General features: G+C 53.8%; 1 protein-coding gene across 1 annotated transcript in view; it reads left to right on the forward strand.

Annotated features, from left to right (window-relative positions):
* The window catches only part of BRD4 (bromodomain containing 4), an 87,622-nt gene that overhangs the window by 57,157 nt on the left and 12,984 nt on the right, over nucleotides 1-17,481 (forward strand). The window contains exons 3-11 of the mRNA XM_055542338.1: nucleotides 621-758; nucleotides 2,092-2,227; nucleotides 3,744-4,033; nucleotides 4,681-5,043; nucleotides 6,007-6,135; nucleotides 11,481-11,690; nucleotides 12,223-12,422; nucleotides 12,700-12,995; nucleotides 14,063-14,173. Of these exons, the coding sequence (XP_055398313.1) occupies nucleotides 621-758; nucleotides 2,092-2,227; nucleotides 3,744-4,033; nucleotides 4,681-5,043; nucleotides 6,007-6,135; nucleotides 11,481-11,690; nucleotides 12,223-12,422; nucleotides 12,700-12,995; nucleotides 14,063-14,173 (1,873 nt within the window). The remainder of the gene's footprint in view (nucleotides 1-620; nucleotides 759-2,091; nucleotides 2,228-3,743; nucleotides 4,034-4,680; nucleotides 5,044-6,006; nucleotides 6,136-11,480; nucleotides 11,691-12,222; nucleotides 12,423-12,699; nucleotides 12,996-14,062; nucleotides 14,174-17,481) is intronic.

A 17,481-nucleotide genomic window follows, 5' to 3' on the forward strand; every position in this document is an offset into this window, starting at 1 on the left:
TGATGTCTTCTGTTCAGCACTTGTAGAATAAGATCCAGAGGTTTGAGGAGTGGGTCTGCTGGAATTTTGAATTTTTTTTTTTTTTTTTAAAACTAAGAATAGTGAGGACTCTCCATTTGATTCCTCATCTGGCACTTAATCTGGTTAGTTGTTGAACTGTATCCAGATACTACTGGATCCTTAGTGATAGACTATATGTAGGTAAAAGGAATGGAAGTGAGATGAACTGAAGATAGAGGCTTTTGGTCCATGGTGCTTCAGTGTGGCAGGAAGCAAGGGGTCAAGTTGTTGAGGCGTGAATACATTTTATGGATGTGGATAATTTCACATGGTGGGGAGAAAGTAGAAACTCCCGTGGGTTATTTTACCAGATAAGAACCACTTTTTTAAAGGTTGAGTGACTTTCCCTGTTACTTATGCTAAATTGCCACTCAGCTTTTAGCAACTCTTGTGTGAACCACTTTATCTTGGAGCCCACCCATGAGATGGCTCACTGACGCGGTGGCAGGGCTTAGACCTGTGTGTCTGTGGCGTGGGGCAGGGTGAGATCTGCGCCCCACCCGTGAGTGCTGCCTGGCTGCGGAGGTGACATTGGCCTTTTTGCTCTCTCTGCTCTCCAGGATTACTATAAGATCATTAAAACACCTATGGATATGGGAACAATAAAGAAGCGCTTGGAAAACAACTATTACTGGAATGCTCAGGAATGTATCCAGGACTTCAACACTATGTTTACAAATTGTTACATCTACAACAAGGTGAGACGTGGGGGCTGGTGGAGAAGCAGAAGGTAGAGGAGGTGGTGGGCACGTCTGGAACCCATGGGCAGGGGTGCGGGGTGCAGGTAGAGTGGGGTCTGGCCAGAGGAGACCGCTGGCAGCAGAGGTAGGTGGGGCCGTTGGTTTTGCGTGTGAACTGGGTATGTGTCTTTTGAGGCCAGTAGCCTTCTGGCTGTGTTTCTCAGCCTTCCTCATTAGCATGTGCTTCTGGAAGCATGTGCTTCTGATGCTCTTGGGACTTTGGTTCTCGAGCATGTCTAGTAGAGAAGATGTGAAAAGGACGGTAGTGAATCACTAAAAAGTTTGTTAGGATGACTCAAATTGTCAGGAAGGAACCTACTAAAATGTAGAGAAAATGTAAAGAAAGTGAAAGCTGCTTAGTCGTGTCCGACTCTTTTCGACCCCAGGGACTACACAGTACATGAAATTGTCCAGGCCAATATACTGGCGTGGGTAGCCGTTCAGATCTCCAGGGGGTCTTCCCAACCCAGGGATTAAACAAAACGTATCTCCTGCATTGCAGGCAGATTCTTTACCAGCTGAGCCACCAGGGAAGCCCAGTTGTAAAGAAAGATGTGCTCAGACAGAAACCTACATGTGAGAGAGGGTACAGTGTGGGGCCTGCTGCATCTGCAACTGTGGACATGACCATCAATAATAGCCTGTGGCCGTAGAATCAAGTATCCCCTTGTAGGGTCTTAAACGTAGGCCTAAAGATCACATCTTAACCCAGTAGCCAAGCCATTCACCTTGGCTGTGCCGTGAAGCCAGATCATTTGTTTAAAGTCTCAGCTCTCATCGCTAGGTTTAAGGGAAATATGTACAGTTGGAGTTCTCCATTTAGAGCTGAGTGGGTTGAGGGATGTTACAGGTGAGGTGACAGATGGGGACCCATGAGGCAGTGAGGAGTGGGCAATTTCCCCAGGCCTCAGTGAGCTGCTTTGGCAACACCCTGGGGAATGTTATTGGAGCCCTGCTCATGTATCCTATGTAATCCAAGTAATTCTGGTGAAATTACATTGTGTCAAGGGAGGGACCCCTGCCTGTGGTTGTCAGTGCTTGGTAGATACTGCAGGCATTAGGATGATTTCTCAGGCCAGAAGTTAAAAGACTGGAGAGGCAGCAGACTTGCAGGCCTAGGAAGCCTCTGCAGTGCCAGGTAGTATAGCTGTGTTGTGGCCCTTTGGAGTTCAGATTGGAGGACTCTGAATACGATGCTCCACACTTTGGGACCTAGGATGGGGAGCTCTTGTTCTGTCTAGAAAGGTGGGGAGGGCTTGCCAACCCTCACTGTGTGTGTCTCCTCTTTTAGCCTGGAGATGACATAGTCTTAATGGCAGAAGCTCTGGAGAAGCTCTTCTTGCAAAAAATCAACGAACTGCCCACTGAAGAAACTGAGATCGTGATAGTCCAGGCAAAAGGAAGAGGACGTGGGAGGAAAGAAGCAGGTAGGGTACCTTCAGTGGCCCTGGCACTCTTAGCTTCACATTGAAACAGCAAGAAAATTGGCTTTCTCTCTCCCCAGTTGGCCAGCCTTCTCCAAGTTCATTGGGAGACTGGAGTGGTGGGAAGATGGCTATATTATTTGCTACCTATGTTGTTGCTGTTTTGGATATGGTGGAGCCAGGTTCATCAGGGGAGCCAGCCCAGAGGGTCATTCGACCCTCCAGCAGAGTACAAAACATTGGGCCTTGCCTTTCTCGATGGACTTCAGTTTAACTTTTTTTTTTCTTTTTTAAGTATTTCAGAATTATATGAGTTCTTCATGCCACCAATGCCATAGACCGTCTTTTTCATTTTGGGTAAAATTGATCTGATCAAGGGCAGTCTTAGTCTTAACTAATCCTAGAACCTTAAGGTTTGTCACTTGAGTTATCTTGATCCACTTGTGTCAGAGTCATACCTGCTACTGGATAGTCTTCTGAAGTCAAACTCTCTCTGTCTTAGCTCCCACCCCGCCCCTGCCCCCCAGCCTGATATACCATTCTGAAGGCCAGTTGGTAGGGAGTAGTCTACTCGTGAAATGTTTCTGTACAGGAAGTTTTCACAGCTGCCTTCTGCATCTTGCCATCTGCAGCACCCAAGTTGCAGAAAGATGATGCTTGCAAGGTGGCCTGTGCTGTGAGTTGTTTGCTTCTCTAAGGAGCAAGCTTTCACCTGACTTCCTGTCTTGCTTGGAAGGGGTAATTTCATGGGAGTGAAGGGGGTTGGCTATCTCCATTGCAGTGCTGAGGGGTAGCCAAGGAGAGCTGGTCTTGAGGGTCACCCCTTTCTTGAGGGTCACCCCTTAGCTGTGGAGCCTGCCCACAGGTGTCCAGTATAAGGAGCCGCAGCCTCCCTGCTGGGAGGGGTTTGGGCTTCATTCACCTGGGTAGCTGTGGGACCTTGTGTGTTTTGGCTCACCCACACTGCTGCAGGGAGGCAGTGTGAGCCAGTCCTGAAGGGCAGCAGCTGTCCATCCTGCCCCTGTGATTCAGAGGGATGGTGGGCTGCCAGTTTCCAGAAACCTTGGCTCGGGCTACTGATCCTGGCCTCCTGCCAGAAATGCTTACTCAAAAGGCAGCGTTTCTGGGAATGAGGACAGCTCTGCCTGAAAGTGCCAAGAAATATTTTTTTGCTATCACTGTCGTGGTGCTAAGTCTCAGCATGAGTTTCCTGTACCTTTGGCTCACACCTTCATGCTCATGAAGGGGTCTCTGTGCCTGAGTGAGGACTTGCATCCAGGACACCCCAGGAAGTGTGGCATGTGGTGTGCCGCTGCTCTTGGAGCCTCCTAGGACAGGTGGACAGATCTGTCTGAGGGCCAGGGTGTTCGGGCTGTTCTGTCTCTTAGACAAATTGTTCTGGTGACTCTGTGTGCCATGCCCATGCCACTGTGTGCTCACCACGTGTGGCAGTGTCCCCACAAGGTCAGCCAGCGTGCAGGCCTGGCATCTAACCACCTGTCCCTTTTATGATTGATAGGGACAGCAAAACCTGGCGTCTCTACGGTACCAAACACAACGCAAGCGTCGACTCCTCCGCAGACCCAGACCCCTCAGCAGAATCCTCCATCTGTGCAGGCCACACCTCACCCCTTCCCTGCCGTCACCCCAGACCTCATCGTCCAGACCCCTGTCATGACAGTGGTACCTGCCCAGCCGCTGCAGACGCCCCCGCCAATGCCCCCCCAGCCACTGCCCCCACCTGCGCCAGCCCCCCAGCCCGTGCAGAGCCACCCGCCCATCATTGCAGCCACCCCACAGCCTGTGAAGGTGAGCGTCCTGTGTATGTGTGGCCCAGCCTGGCCACTCTGTAGCTCCCGCCACGTCAGCTAAAGGAACCCCTTTCCCACTCCCCCAGTTGCAGTGAGGCTTACAGGAGATAGTCACCCATCCTTGCCAATGCTTCTGGCTCCCAGGGCACTTGGGGGTATTTCAAGGGGGCATCAAGCTGTGTTTAAATCAGCACAGCCCGAAAGCTGCTGACCCAGAGATCCCGTAATTGAGTAACACCTCCCAGGTGGTTGCTGCCCCCTTCCTGGTTCTAATTTAGACTGTGTGTTTGCAGATGCTATCTAAATAGTCTCTGAGTGTGCCTTCCGTGGGTGGCCAGTGACAGGGGTGGGCTCTGGGAGAGGTCCCTGGCCTGTAGGAAATTGCTCTCAGAAGTCTCTTTGGCCTCTGGTGAGCAGATCCCACACTTGGTTATGTGCTTTCTCCTGCCACTGGCAGGGTCCTGTCCCAGCTGCAGGACAGAGTGGTGGGACCGGGTCTCCCTGTTTTCAGTCCTTCACCTTTGGGCCCTGTTCCCTGTTGAGAATTGAGACCCTAGAAAGGACTTGGCTTCAGGAGTGACCCTGAGGGCCTGCTGTGCCAGCCGCTGCTTCTGACCATGCCTGTCGCGCCTGTGCTCTTGGCAGACAAAGAAGGGGGTTAAGAGGAAAGCGGATACCACCACCCCTACCACCATCGACCCCATTCATGAGCCGCCCTCACTGCCCCCGGAGCCTAAGACTGCCAAGCTGGGCCCCCGGCGGGAGAGCAGCAGGCCTGTTAAACCCCCGAAGAAGGACGTGCCTGACTCGCAGCAGCACCCGGCGCCAGATAAGAGCAGCAAGGTCTCAGAGCAGCTCAAGTGCTGCAGTGGCATCCTTAAGGAGATGTTTGCCAAGAAGCACGCGGCCTACGCCTGGCCCTTCTACAAGCCCGTGGACGTGGAGGCGCTGGGCCTGCATGACTACTGTGACATCATCAAGCACCCCATGGACATGAGCACAATCAAGGTGAGTGGATGCGTTTAGGACAGGAAAGGCCAGCACCTCTGAGGCCTGTCCAGGAGGAGAGCCCAGTCTCAGGAGCTGTCTAAATCTCCTCACCAACCCAGAGTGGCCCAGTGCCCCCTGCTGGGGGTTGTGGAGGCGTGCAGCCCCCGAGATCCTGGGACCCTGCTGGTCACGGACAGCTGTGCTGCCCCTGCCCCCATCTGAGGCCAGCCGTCTGTGGTCCCGAGGCCCAGTGCCCATAGACACCTTTGCGTGGCAGGCGCAGGAGGGTTTGGACAGTGGTGACTTTGACAGGCTCTTGAGAGGCACGTGAGTGCTGGCATTTTAAATATATATATATATGTTTTTTTTTTTGGCTGTGCTGGGTCTTAGTTGCAGCACATGGGGTCTTTAGTTGCAGCATGCAGGAGCCAGTTCCTTGACCAGGGGTTGAACCAGGGCCCCCTACATTGGGACCTCTGAATCTGAGCCACTAGACCACCAGGGGAAGTCCCAAGTGCTGGCATTTTCTTGGCATTTTTGGTTTTGTTTATTTTAAGCTTTTGGCTTTTTTTTCCATGTGGGAGTGGAGTAAACCTGTCCAAACTTGGGCAGAGCAGAGGACATTGCTGTCTTCCTTTTGATTGGTGTCCTGTCTGACGTCAACAGGACAAATACAGGCCAGGTCAGAACTAGGCCCAGCCCTCTCTTTACAGTTAGTTGTAGCTTAAGCTTTGTCTCTCTGGATCCTGTGTACTCTTGGCAGGCACAGTGGGTTAGACACTAGCAGGGCATTTCCTGGCCTTGAGACTTGCTGTTAGAGTATCTCTGTGTCCGCCTGATGCTGAGGACTGAGGTAATAACTTTTCCCCACTGAGGTCTGGGTTAAACTCCGAGCCATTGAGAAGTTGACTTGCTCCTGCGGACAGCCCTTCTCGGAGCATAGGCAGCCGTGACTAACCAGGACCCGTCCTGTCTTTTTAGTCTAAACTGGAGGCCCGTGAGTACCGTGATGCTCAGGAATTTGGTGCCGATGTCCGATTGATGTTCTCTAACTGCTACAAGTACAACCCTCCTGACCATGAGGTGGTGGCCATGGCCCGCAAGCTCCAGGTGAGGCTCTGGGGCAGCTCCGGGTGTGGCGTCCTGCAGCAGAGCAGGCTGGGGTCCTGGGTGGGCCAGGCCTCTGTGGGCCTCAGCAGGTTTTACTTTTGTCTCTTGCTTTGGTATAATGCCATGTTGCTTTGGAAGAGTGGACTAAAGTCAGAATAATACATATATTTTACATTGGGATTATTTCCTTTTGATTAAGGTTAGGGTGGTTGGTTTTGGTCTTGGGCATTTTGGGTTTTGGGGTGTTCCACTGAAAGCCCCCCCAACCCCCCACCCCCACCCCCCTGCATTCGATTCCCCTTGGCCGGAAGAGTGCGCATCCTGTGCATGGCCCAACTCTTCTCCAAAACAGACCTGTCTCAAGTCGGCGAGGGACACTCTTGCCAGGTAGACACTTTGTCCCAGCTGTGAGCTGAAGTAGCTGCTCACTTGAGGCCATTCACTGGAGCCTTGAGAGCCATGATGCGTGCCGTCCCGCTGCAGGGCAGCTGCCTCTAGACGTTCTGTGTGGCCGCCGGAGCCCTAGTGGGGTGGGATTCTGGCCCCTTCAGGCTGATTCTAGGTGGTGTGTGCTGTGGAGTGCACGTGTGGGTGGGGGCGAGGGGGCAGATTACAACAGAAATGTGTGAACTAGCTCCACTTTTCTTTGTTTTTTGGGTTTTTTTTTTTTTAAAAGAAACAAGGAACAACTATGCCCAAATTTCAGCAGAGACATGTCTTTTGAGTAAAAAGATTAGGAGTTAAAAATTATGGAGAATAAAGTCAACATTTAGTACTGTTACCTGTTTTCATTATTATAATTTTTTGAAATCACATGTAATGAAAATTCCCAGTCTCTTCTCCCCAAGATCCCAGGTTGCACTTCTGCTTTCAGGGTCAGAGCAGCCTGGACCACCCGTTGGCACACAGTCCAAGTCACACATCCTGCGACAGGCTCTCTCCTGGGGTCCTGGTGGGGCTTCCTCACCCCAGGCTTTCTCTGTCAGCTGTGGAATGCTTCCAGAAGCGAGGACTTGCACAGGGCCTTTGGTGGCCTTGAGTTGGTGTCTGTCGGAGACCATTCCGGCTCTGCTGTCCACCTGTCTCCCGGCTCCGCTAGCTTCACACACTGTCCCACACTCACCAGCATGTTGTCTCCTGTGTCATCGTCTTGGAGCCAAGATGTTCTTTCACTTGGGCCTGTCTGGGTCAGCCTTTGGTGTCCTGAAACTCTAGGTATTTAAAAAGAAAAGAACACCTGACTAGTATGAACCTGGTTATTGTTAATTAAACATGCACTCAGACTTGAAGGTTCTGATTTCTGCTGACTGTGTATTATTTTATTTGAGGTTTTCTGTTTTTGGAAGGGGCACGCTCTTCATTTTGGTGCTGTGTTGTCTGCTTTCTTCACAAAGTTGCTTTTTCTACTATTTACTTTTGCATTTGCCATCCTAGCTGCTCAGGCATCATACCTGTGCTGCAGTTCTCAGACATCACCACCAGGTGGCAGTGGTTCCCTCAGAGCCACACAGACACACACACAGCATTTTTCTTGTTCTGGGAGTGCCGTGAGCATGCCCAAACATGGGATCTACTCATAGCACGGACACCGAGGTGTTTGCCACATGGCAGCTCTTTTCTAAGTGTTGGTTCCACATACAAGGCTGGAATGGGACAAGGTCCTTGCCCTCAAGGAGGGTCCACTTAGGTGGGAGGCAGAAGGCAGTGCCCAGTGGGCAACTCAGTGCAGGGCTGCCTCTGCCCCCAGCTTGCTTTGCCCCTCACAGGGTGGGTCTCCATGCTACTGAAAGTAAAACGCCTGGAAGCGGGTCGGGGTGTCTGCTTCGGCAGAGTTGACGTGGCAGGTCCCGTGTGGGCATTTCTGGAACGCACTTCCTGTATTTTGTAGCATTTAGAGGTTTGTTTTTCTTCTTTCTTTCAAAGTTTTCCAGGATCAGCATGGTTTAGGTGGCTAGATTGCCTACTGGGGAAGAGGAGCAAAAAAAATTCTGGCCTTTGTGTGTGTCAGTAAGAAGAGTTGAGACCTGCTGTGCCCAGGGGCTGGGGTTTACCCAGAAAGTTTTACGGGAAAGAATCCACTTTATGTTTTTCGTCCAGCCTCCAAATGCTGGATCTTTAGAAAGCCCACATCCCACCTCCTGGCAGCTGTGGTCACAAAGATAGCTAGGAACCCTTAGGTTCACAGTGTCTTTGGGAACCTGCAGGTGACTTGAGCTGAGGGTTGCTAGCCTAGCTTCTGGGCCCAGAGCTGCTGCTGGTACAGTCCATTGCTCTCTGTTCTGCTGTGAAGGGTGGGGTAATTTAGGAAGTTTTGTGCTTATGTGGATTACCAGAGTTTTATTTTGGCAGAAAGTGCAAATTCATGGCAGTACACAATTGTTTTACAGCAAGGGAAAAACATGAAACTGAGGAAGGTACATACATATGCAGGGCCCCAATGTACCTCCATTGTATGTATGGTTGTGTGTGTTCGTGTGTGTATCTGAGTGTCCCCTCATGGCTGCATCTCCAGCATCTGGGGCCAAGTGGGCCTCCATGGCCTGAATTCTACTTCTCACTTGCATGCCCCCAGCCCCTGAGCCTGGTATGCCCAGGTATGTCTAAGCCCGAAAGCAGTATCCAGGCGGGGCAAAGACGGGATGACTGGACAGCACCTCCCTTTTGGTCTCCAACTGTGCTCAGCTGAAGGCTGGTTTGCCTGGGAGTCTTTGGACACCACCGCCTCCCAGCACCTGAGCATCTCTGTCACTAAAGAGGGTGGGGAGCTTCCTCCATGAGTCTGATACAGCCCAGAGTAGATGGCCCTGGTCAACACTATAGTAAGAGGAGATGCTTGCTCTCTGAAGCCACGGTTCTCTTTGATGTTGAGGGTTGTGATGTGGCCCAGGTCCTTGGAGTGGGGTGGAGGTCATGTCATACTAGGCAGAGTAGATGGGTTCACCTCAAGACACTAGCGTCCTAGCACAGAAGGCCTGAGCCCTGCTTCCCTGGTGTGTGCTGCTGATCACTGCTCCTTCCTGTCACTTCCCCCTCCTGAGACACTTGCCCTGGGTGCAGCTCATTGGGTTTTACTGTCTCTTGTCTGACCCCACGCCACTTTGACCTTTCTCTCATTTGTACCATCCTGTGTGTCTGCAGCCTTTGTTACCCTCTTCTCATTCTTAGGTCTCAGGTTCCCCCACAGGCTCTTTGCCAACTCTTGCTGTTTCTGCCTTAGCGCTTAGGACACATTATAACAATCTGTGTTTACCCCTTGAGGACAAGGAGCACATCAGTCTTGTTTACCACAGAGCAGGTGCATGTTTGTCTGGGTCACTTGGGAAGGTTTTCTGCAGCAGCCCTTAGCTCACTGGCACACAGGCCCAAGTGTGTTCCCGGGGTGTCCCCCCTAGGGCTGGAGCAGACACGGGGATGATGGATCATTTAGCTGGGCACAGCCCAGGAGGCTGGCGGCCCATTTGGCCTTCTGTCCCACGCTCCTTGCTGTTTGGTTTTGGGGCCTTGGTAGGTCAAGGGCCAGAAGCAGCCAGGAAGTGGAAGGAGGCTTCATTTCCACAGCAGCTGTAACCTGTGAGGCAAGAACAGGGCTGCCCTTGTGGTAAGGTAGAGCTGTCTGACGGCTGGCATGGGGGGCTGGTTCACAAACTGGTGACACAAGTAGCTTCTGCTTGGTAAAGGATCACCTCCTAGCTGCACCAGGTGCTTGCAACTGTCCTCTCTTGGGGTCCAGCTGCCCCACCGCCTTCTTAAACACACTTCTCCAAGTGTGGGCCCGGCTCTTCTAGATGCTTGTGGGGGGCAGTCGTGGGCCCCTGCCCACATTCAGGGCCCTGTGGGCAGAGATGGGCTTGCCCACAGGGTCTTGCACCTGGCAATCTGAGCGATGTTGGCGTCTGGTCATCTCTCCTGTTTTTCTTCTTCATTGCCCTTGGATATGCTCCAGGATTTATTTCTGAATAAATATAGAAAGCTATTGCCCTTCTTAACCTCAAACCCACTCAGCAGAGTTCAGGCAGGCACCTTGTTTGAGAGGAGAAACTGCCTTGGAGGAGGTCAAACTGAGTGATCTGGAGCGGAGGGAACAGTCCCACAGTCTGCTGCCCAGATCATGCTTCCCCAGCTCTCTGGGTGGGGAAACCTGAAGATGTGTCTCTAGAGCATCAAGAGAGTCTCCTAGGTTGCGCCCTGTCAAACACACCCCAGTTTGAAATAGCAGCCTTGGAGTTTGACCCTATGGCCTTTCTGGGCCCTGCTGTTCTCTCAAGCATCAGCTCACGCTTGAGAAAGGTCCCCCCCTTCTGTTGTGTGAGTTGCTGTATTAAACTGGGCTTAAAACAGGTCTCAACATCCTGCTAGGGAAACAGCTCTGTTCCTTCCACCACTATCAGTTCTGAGTCGTCATTGGATTTCTGGTGACAAAGTCCCTTGGGTAGAGAGGGAATGGCCAGCTGGCAGGCGAGGCAACACACAGCTGAACCCCTGGAGCCCAGGAAGGATTGCTGTCCCCCTGGGTTCTGTGACCCATGCAATTCCATCAGATTTCTGAATCTCAGAGTTGAAAGGTCTTGGGATCTCCTGGGATAGGTAGGATCTGGTGCTCAGTCCACCCAGGGTCTCTGCTTAGGTAGCTTTCGCCTCACAAAGCCAGCCCTCTCCCATAGCCGGTCTGCAGTGCTCCATACCTCTTCTGTACTTTCCTTGTATTTCTGTTGTGTCCTGGAGACGCCATCGCCAGTGAGGACCCGATAACCGCAGGCTGTGGGCTCTATGTGGGGCACACTCCCACCTTGGGGCCTTCACTCCCTCTGGAACTCTAAACCTGCAGGCCGTGTCTGCTGCCTGTGGGGATGTGACCCGTGAGAGAGCCTCCTGTTCTGTTCAGTGTTGTGTCCTGCTGCCCAGCCCAGCGTCCGGCAGGCTCCCCTGGGGGGTGCTGACTGAGCACCAAGCTGTCAGGAGCCTCAGAGCACTTTCTCTGTGAGTCTGTCCAGGTCTGCAGCTGTCAGGGGTCCCCAGCCTGATGTCCTCATTGGGCCAGCCGTCTACTGTGAGGTGGGTCCTTACTTAGGCCACATCTCTCAGGGACTGGGCATCAGGCCATGTTGGGAGTGCCTTTCACCTCCAAGTGAGATTTGAGAGAGGAGTTTTGGAAGAGCTACTGGGAGCCCTTGCACACGCCTCAGCTTAGTGGCAGGAAGGGGGTCACCGCTGACCCAGCCCTCTGCTTCCTGTCGAGTCAGCTCTCCCAGCCAGGAATGGCTTGGTGTGGGGCCACAGTCCAGGTGCCCCCGCGGGCACCTAGCAGCCCTCATGGGCACGGCTTCCCCTCCCTCCCCCGCCTCCAGGATGTGTTCGAGATGCGCTTTGCCAAGATGCCAGATGAGCCTGAGGAGCCTGCAGTGGCCGTGTCCTCCCCAGTGGTGCCGCCTCCCACCAAGGTTGCTGCCCCGCCGTCCTCCAGTGACAGCAGCAGCGACAGCTCCTCAGACAGTGACAGCTCCACGGACGACTCCGAGGAGGAGCGAGCCCAGCGGCTGGCCGAGCTCCAGGAGCAGGTGAGGGCAGAGGCAGCCCCGTTCTCCATCCAGCTCCCACCTCTGGCCTTGCCAGTCCATGGCCCAGGCAGCCCTGCTAGAGGGAGGTGTCCGCATGATGCCCTTGGCTTTGCGTGCCAGCAGGTCCCCTTGTGCCTAGTCAAATGCATATTGTTCATACTTATATGTACACTTTGGGTATGGACGTGGGCTGATGTGGCCGTTCTCTGGGCAGAAGTCAGGCTTCTGGAACTTTCTGGTGTCTGGAAGGAGGTGGTTGAGCCAGTTTGTCCATCTCCTGGGGCCTCCTGGATGGTCATCTCCCTACAATTTGGCCTTTAGAGTCCACACGTGTCTATACACTTGCCCAGCCACTTTAGGGACGCTCTTCCTGGGACCAAGGATAGTCATGGGGCTTGAGTGTCAGCTCCTCTGACAAGGAGGACACTGGTCTGCCCTGGGGGTTCAAGGGTCTGGGTGGGCCTGTGCCCCGCGGATACCTGGTGAGACGGCAGGTCATGACAAGAGTGTGTCTTGCTTGTCTGCACCACAGCTCAAAGCCGTGCACGAGCAGCTTGCAGCGCTTTCACAGCCCCAGCAGAACAAACCAAAGAAAAAGGAGAAAGACAAAAAGGAAAAGAAAAAAGAAAAGCACAAAAAGAAAGAGGAAGTGGAGGAGAATAAGAAAAGCAAAGCCAAGGAACTTCCTCCCAAAAAGACCAAGAAAAATAACAGCAGTAACAGCAGCACGAGGTCTGTGGCCGCCCCGCCTGACAAATGCCCCCTCCCTGGGATGGGCCTTGAGGGGAGGATGGTAGGGCGTGGTGGGCAGCGAGATGCCCCCAGCTCACTGGTCTTAGTCTCAGCCACAGCTCCGCACTCACAGAAGGGTGTTGCCAGCGTCCCCTGTCCTCTGTGAAGACCACTGGGAGGGGGTGTAGAAGCCTCCCCAAGCCCTAAATGAAGGGATGGGTGCTCCCCTTTCCTGCAGGGACCCATTCCTAACGGTATCTGCATCACCCCTTCGTAGCAAGAAGGAGCCAGCACCCTTGAAGAGCAAGCCCCCTCCCACCTATGAGTCGGAGGAAGAGGACAAGTGCAAGCCCATGTCATATGAGGAAAAGCGGCAGCTGAGCCTGGACATCAACAAACTGCCTGGCGAGAAGCTGGGCCGCGTGGTGCACATCATTCAGTCGCGGGAGCCCTCCCTCAAGAACTCCAACCCCGACGAGATCGAGATCGACTTCGAGACCCTGAAGCCATCCACCCTGCGTGAACTGGAGCGCTACGTCACCTCCTGTTTGCGGAAGAAGAGGAAACCTCAAGGTGCCCTTTGGCCCTCTGGGGTGGGGCTGGGGCGTTCCCAGTCCCGGGTGAGGGAGAGGGCTGGCAGGTGGGGCCAGGCGCTGCCCTTGCACCCCTATTAGCCAGGCCCCATTGGCACCTTTAGTTAACTTGGCCTTCCAATCCCGGCCCTCTCCCTCTGCAGGCTGTTTAAATTTCTGATTGTGAAGTCTGTGTCCTCGACATAGAAGCCTCTGGAGGGTTGTGACATCAAACTCGACCCTAGGCTGTGGGGCGCCTTTCTTGACCTCTCTGGCAGATGGCCCTTGGGGTCTTAAGCCTTGCTCTGACCAGCAGCTGCTGCCTTCATCCTCAGTTGCCACCTCTGAGTCTTCTTCAGAAGGCACCCCCCCACACACACCTCTTTGGGGTCTCTGGGGTGGGGGACATGGCTAGGAGGAAAGCATTAGATTGGCACTGCGCCTGCCTGCTGTCTAATCTAGTTCCTTGTGACCCGCTCTGCGAGTCTTCGAGGTGGCTCTTTGGTGTTATCAGTGCCTTGTCTTGGCTTGTAGTTTTGTCTCAGGACCAGTAGGATTTAGGATCTGAGTCAGGGTTTTGCACACAGCCTTCATTCCAGCCCAGACTGACTTGGGGTCCTTGGCACTCCCTCCGCTCTGTTAAGGGTGTCACACAGTGACACCGAACCTCACTCTGCACACTGAGGTGCTGGGAGGTCCCCTGGGGCCTTTTCCTTGTCTTGCTTTGTCTCTGGTGGTTGTCCCCTTTAGGTCTTCTCCCCACTGCCAGAAAAGTAGCTGAGGGAGCATACTCCCAGCAGTGCCTTGTTAGGGAGTCCCCTCCTGTCCTGGTCTCCTGATCCTCAGTGAATCCTGTGAGAGGGAATTTTGAGAGATTGAAGGGGCCTTGAAAGTTGAGTATAAGCCAGGATTTTGGTTGGCATGGGTGGTGCCAGGCTAGCTGCACCCTTGGGAAGTGTGGGTTGGGCCGGGGTCTGGAAGGACAGCAGCCAGTCTTTGGGAGCAGCTCTCTGGCTCATGGGGCTCTGGGCCCTGCCTGACTCTGTTGTCCTCGTTGCTTTATTGCAGCTGAGAAAGTTGATGTTATTGCTGGCTCCTCCAAGATGAAGGGCTTCTCGTCCTCAGAGTCGGAGAGCACCAGCGAGTCCAGCTCCTCTGACAGCGAAGACTCTGAAACAGGTTAGGTGTCTTTGATGTTGTCTCACCACACTCCTGCCTGTGTTCCACCCTGTGTCCAGGCTACCAGAGAGCAGACGGCAGTCATAAGAACCTGCTGGGCCCTCCCGTCTGTCCATCTTCCTGGTCACCGTGTTGACCTCTACCTGGGGTGGTGGGTATCCCAGCACCTACCTCCACCCCACCCCTGACCTGGGCTGGGGGCGGAGACCAGTGGCTAGTGGTGTTAACACTGCAGAGCCTTGGGAAAGGAGGAATAGGGGCAGATGATGGAATTGATCTTGGTGTGACCCTGCCCAGCCTCAGAGTCCCCCGGCGGCACTGTTGCATGCAGCTCGGCCCTTTCCAGTGTTGTGCTTCGGCAGGGGTGGAGCAGCCTGCTTTTGGCCCTGCTGTTCCTGGGGCTTAGAGCACTGCCATTCTTCCCGGAGTTTGCTCGCTGCTGCATTGGCTGCTCCTAACTGCACGCACTTGGACATGCGTGTCCTATACCTCTAACAGTTCCTTCTCTCCATGCTCCACGGGCGTGCACGTGTGCCCCCTGGTGCGGCTGAGCAGCAGCCTTGACGTGGGAGGCGGGGGCAGGTGGAGATGCTGAGAGCTGTGCCGGTGGTGGGGCAGGGGACCTTTCCTCCAGACACAAGCATTTCTGGTTATTCTTGGGAGCTGATGCTCAGACTGGCCCAGAGGAGAGGCTGAGAAGAAGCCTGGTGACTAGGCTGCTCTGAGGTGGAGCTGACTTCTGTGTCTGGGTGAATAGGGTTGTTGGTGGGCAGGCAGGTGTCTTCATCGGCTGAGTCGGCAGTCTGCAGACCGCCCACGAACCTGCCTTGGGCCAGTCCCTCCAGGCAGGCTGCACTGTGCACCTCACAGTGGGCAGCAAAGCTCCTGGCGTATTCTTCGTGTGCCTAATCCTGTCTCTGGTACTTTACTGTAACTGGAGGGAAACGACAAGCTCCTCTTAGTTCACATAGATAGATAATGTGATCCGGTGGTGCCGAGGAGGTATGAGGATTATTTGCAGCAGTTGAAGAGTGGTGCTGCTCTGAGGTGTGTGGGTCTTGTGGGGCAGGGGTCCCCTGGACCTTGTCACTGTTCCTTTCCCCTTGTAAGGACTCTAGGTTTCCCAGGGGAGGGGGAGGGGAGCCTTCTCTAGGACATCAGTGCTCTGGACTACCTCCTTTCAATGGGCCCAAGTGATGTGAAATCCATTGAGGATATTCTGTATTTATTGAGCTCCTGTTGTATGCAGAGACTGCTGTGGGTAGTTTGCTGGTCATGTTTCTGTCCTTTACCCTTTTTTCTTTCTTCCTAACCAGCTCCCTCTTCGGTGCGTTTTTAAAGTCTGCTGGCCAGTAGGGGGCGCCACACCCCGTGCTTGCTGAGGCAGAGTGGGGCCTTGGGCCAGGGCGCAGTGCGCTGGCCAGGGTGAATGGCTGTATTCTTGGGCCTAATTAGCATTCCAGGTGGCTGCTGACTTCTCACTCTCAGTTCCAGCCAAACCTCAGGTTTGCCTTTGCTTCTGGGGTTTTGTACCTCCTATGTTTTCTAGCAGGCTTCTCCTACTAGGGGTTTTGCAGCCTTTTCCCCTAAGGATCTGAGCAACCAGAGAAAACCCCAGAGATTGAAATTGGCAGAGGACCTGAGGGCTAAAACCCGCGTGACCAGGCCCCGCCCAGTGTGGCGCCTTAGGGCGTTGTGACCATCACACCCTGGTGTCCCAGTCCTGAGTTTGGACTGTGGCCTTTGTCCCTGACTCCTGAGCTTCTGAGTGCCCTGCACCCGGCCTGATGCCGCCGCCTGTGGAGTAACCATGACGGCATTTCCAGCAGCTCTCTGCTGCTGCCGAGATTTTTTTTTTTCCTTCACACTTTTCCCTCCTTTAAAGAAAGTGGAAAGATTGTGCAACAAGTAATCTGAGAGTCCTGGGAACAGCTGTCCTGGCGGGAAAGAGGGCAAGATTTACAGTCTCGGAGCCGCCAGCCTGCAGGCTCCCAGGCTCCAGCAGTCCAGCCCTGGCGGCTCCCTCGGCTGCCTCAGCTCCTTCTTCTCCCCAGGCGCCCTCCCCACCTTGAGTTTTGCGAGGCTGTCCTTTGTGTGGTTCTGGCTTTTCCTTTGCCATCTGTGTGCTCTGGGGACCGACTGAGAGCTTCTGCTCTCGGGAGGGACCAACCCTGTGGGTTTGTGCCCTGCACCCCAGGTGCTCCAGGCTCCAAGTGGGAGCCCGTGTCCTGGTTCCAGGGGATGGACTGTCTGCCACTACCCTCCTGCACAGGAAGCTATGCTTACTTGCTGGGTGGTTCCTCGTGTGGGGTCCATGGAGCTGGGTAGATTGCTGTGACTAGGTACAGGTGGTTCTGCCTTGGCAGGGAGGGGTGTGGGGGCCTGGTGGGGGGCACTGGGGGGATTTCTCTTGGTCTCTGGGGGCTTAACTGTTTTGCCCTTCTTGTTCTTGTGTTTCCATTTGGATTAGAGCCGAAATTCCTGAAGGGCCTGTATTTGTCAGTTCTGCCAACACAGCCCCAGGACTCAAATCACCAAAAGAAACTGACCAGAGGCACTAAATTGGGGCTAGGGCAGTGGTACGTAGTCTCATCTCTGGCCACTGTCCATAGACAAGGATGCTGCCAACTGCTCAGAACAGGGGGGCTGGCTGTTGGGACAGGGCTACTGTTCAGGGATGCAGTGCATCCACAGACTGGGGTTGGTGGGGATGTCTTTCCGTCCCAGGCACCATGTGCTCCTCCTCCCGTGAGCAGCAGGCAGCACTGTTGGCCAGACCCACCACATCTTTTGAACCCAACTGTTACCTGAGTCATAGTCTTCCATTGAGCTTTGATTGTGCTTAAACTCTGAATCTGCTTGAGAGGTTTAGTATTGGGACAAAGACAGTGGTACAAGGGCCACCCTCCCACTGCCCCTGAGCCAGCGTAAACTTTCACCCCATCCCATTGCTGATTGATGTCTGGCTCCTCCCCAGTGCTACCCACAGGTTTTATGGGCACACAGGGCTGGACACCACCTCCTGTCCCTCTCAGGAGCATCCTTAGCCTGGGCTGGGATAGGAGTTCAGAGCAGTCTCCTGAACTTGGTTTTGGTCTTCTAGTTGCAGAGAGAGCACGCACCAGCTATTTTAGTCTCCTGGTTTCCTTTTCCCAGGATTGGAGCATGTGGGTGTTTCTTAATAGCTCCAGGGGGAAAAGGAATGCTTTATGTTTTGGAAAGATTTGAGCTGGAAAGTGCAGACAGAGGCCGTGGGGCATTCTTCCTAGACAACCAACCTCAACTTCCGCGACCCTGGGTCTTGGAAT

The sequence above is a fragment of the Bubalus kerabau genome, chromosome 1, assembly GCF_029407905.1.
Source record: "Bubalus kerabau isolate K-KA32 ecotype Philippines breed swamp buffalo chromosome 1, PCC_UOA_SB_1v2, whole genome shotgun sequence".
Lineage (NCBI taxonomy): Eukaryota > Metazoa > Chordata > Mammalia > Artiodactyla > Bovidae > Bubalus > Bubalus kerabau.